This window comes from Camelina sativa, chromosome 17 (genome assembly GCF_000633955.1).
Source record: "Camelina sativa cultivar DH55 chromosome 17, Cs, whole genome shotgun sequence".
NCBI lineage: Eukaryota > Viridiplantae > Streptophyta > Magnoliopsida > Brassicales > Brassicaceae > Camelina > Camelina sativa.
Window position 1 is genome coordinate 9,457,714 of NC_025701.1, and position 1,201 is coordinate 9,458,914.

General features: G+C 36.2%; 1 protein-coding gene across 1 annotated transcript in view; it reads right to left on the reverse strand.

Annotated features, from left to right (window-relative positions):
* LOC104759308 (L-ascorbate oxidase homolog) overlaps window positions 1-372 on the reverse strand; it is an 11,255-nt gene extending 10,883 nt beyond the window's left edge. Inside the window, exons 1-2 of the mRNA XM_010482255.1 lie at window positions 232-372; window positions 9-118 (exon numbers count right to left, since the gene is read on the reverse strand). Coding sequence (XP_010480557.1) covers window positions 9-118; window positions 232-372 — 251 coding nt within the window. The remainder of the gene's footprint in view (window positions 1-8; window positions 119-231) is intronic.

Genomic DNA, 1,201 nt, shown 5'->3' on the forward strand with positions numbered 1-1,201 from the left:
AACTGTACCATGAGATAAGGAAAGGTTCATCCAAATGGTTGAATACGTTAATGATGAGATTGTCATTGGTAACACAGCGAATTTCCGGACCCGGAAACATTTTGTTGATCAATATACCCTATAAATATCGGAAGACGAAGATGAAATCAACAAAGATCTAGTTAGCTAAACTAGATATATTCGATAGGATAATTTGTGTCTAAGAGTTTAGAAGATTTAAAGATCAAGAACCTGTTGTTTAACACCCATAGGATAAATGTCGCCATAGGTTATGTGCCATTGGAAGTATCTGTATGGGTTTTCCGCCATGCCGACAATTAGAATCGATAAAACGATTACCAATGCAGCATTGTATTTCTCTTTGACCGCCATTAATTATAGTGTTCAAGGAGGAAAATACTTTTTGATTCTATAGATGAAGAGAGTGTGACAAAAATTGATTGAAAAGTAGAAGTATAAATAGTGTAGTGTAGAGAAAATGTTTTTATGGAAATGAATGTAGCAAGAAAAAATTGGGTCAAAGTTTCTTGTGGGGATTTAACTATGACTTGAAGAGTGTCTTCCCCATCAGATATAGTCAGCCCAGAGCTAAACAACATGGTAATTAGTAATTACTTTAACCAACAATATTAATGTTTCTTTTTGCTAAACATGNAAAGCTAGACTTAGCTTTTGCTAACTGTGTTTAAGATAATTTTCTTATAAAAAATTAGAGAAGTCGTCTCACCTGAACAGTGCAGCGTGAGACTGCATCGTGTAGATTGTAGATTTTCCTACTGGCACTAGTCCATTTCCCAAACTCCATCCTGATATAACGATCAAAATGATGCTCAGAAATTTATAGTTCTAAGGGCTCTTTCTTGGTTAGAAAATGCTACACTGCGCTTACTGTGTGGATTTGTTGATGCAAACAGAAAAATTTAGGAGAAATTAGAGAAGGGATGAGAGAACAGTTTAGGAAAAATAACACTAACCCAACAACGAAGAAAGAGTAACCGTCAAAATGCCAGCTCTGGACAATATTATCCCAATTCTGGAAAACAATCTCCACAAAGGCTTTGTAATCAGCCTGCAAGACAGATGTCATTGGGAATATTGTTCCACTAGTGGGCTGGTCAGATATGCTACCAGGCTTGTATACACCGTCAATTTTGAAGTAGTCAGCCAGTTTTAAAGGGGTGTCTGATGGGTAAAATGATGC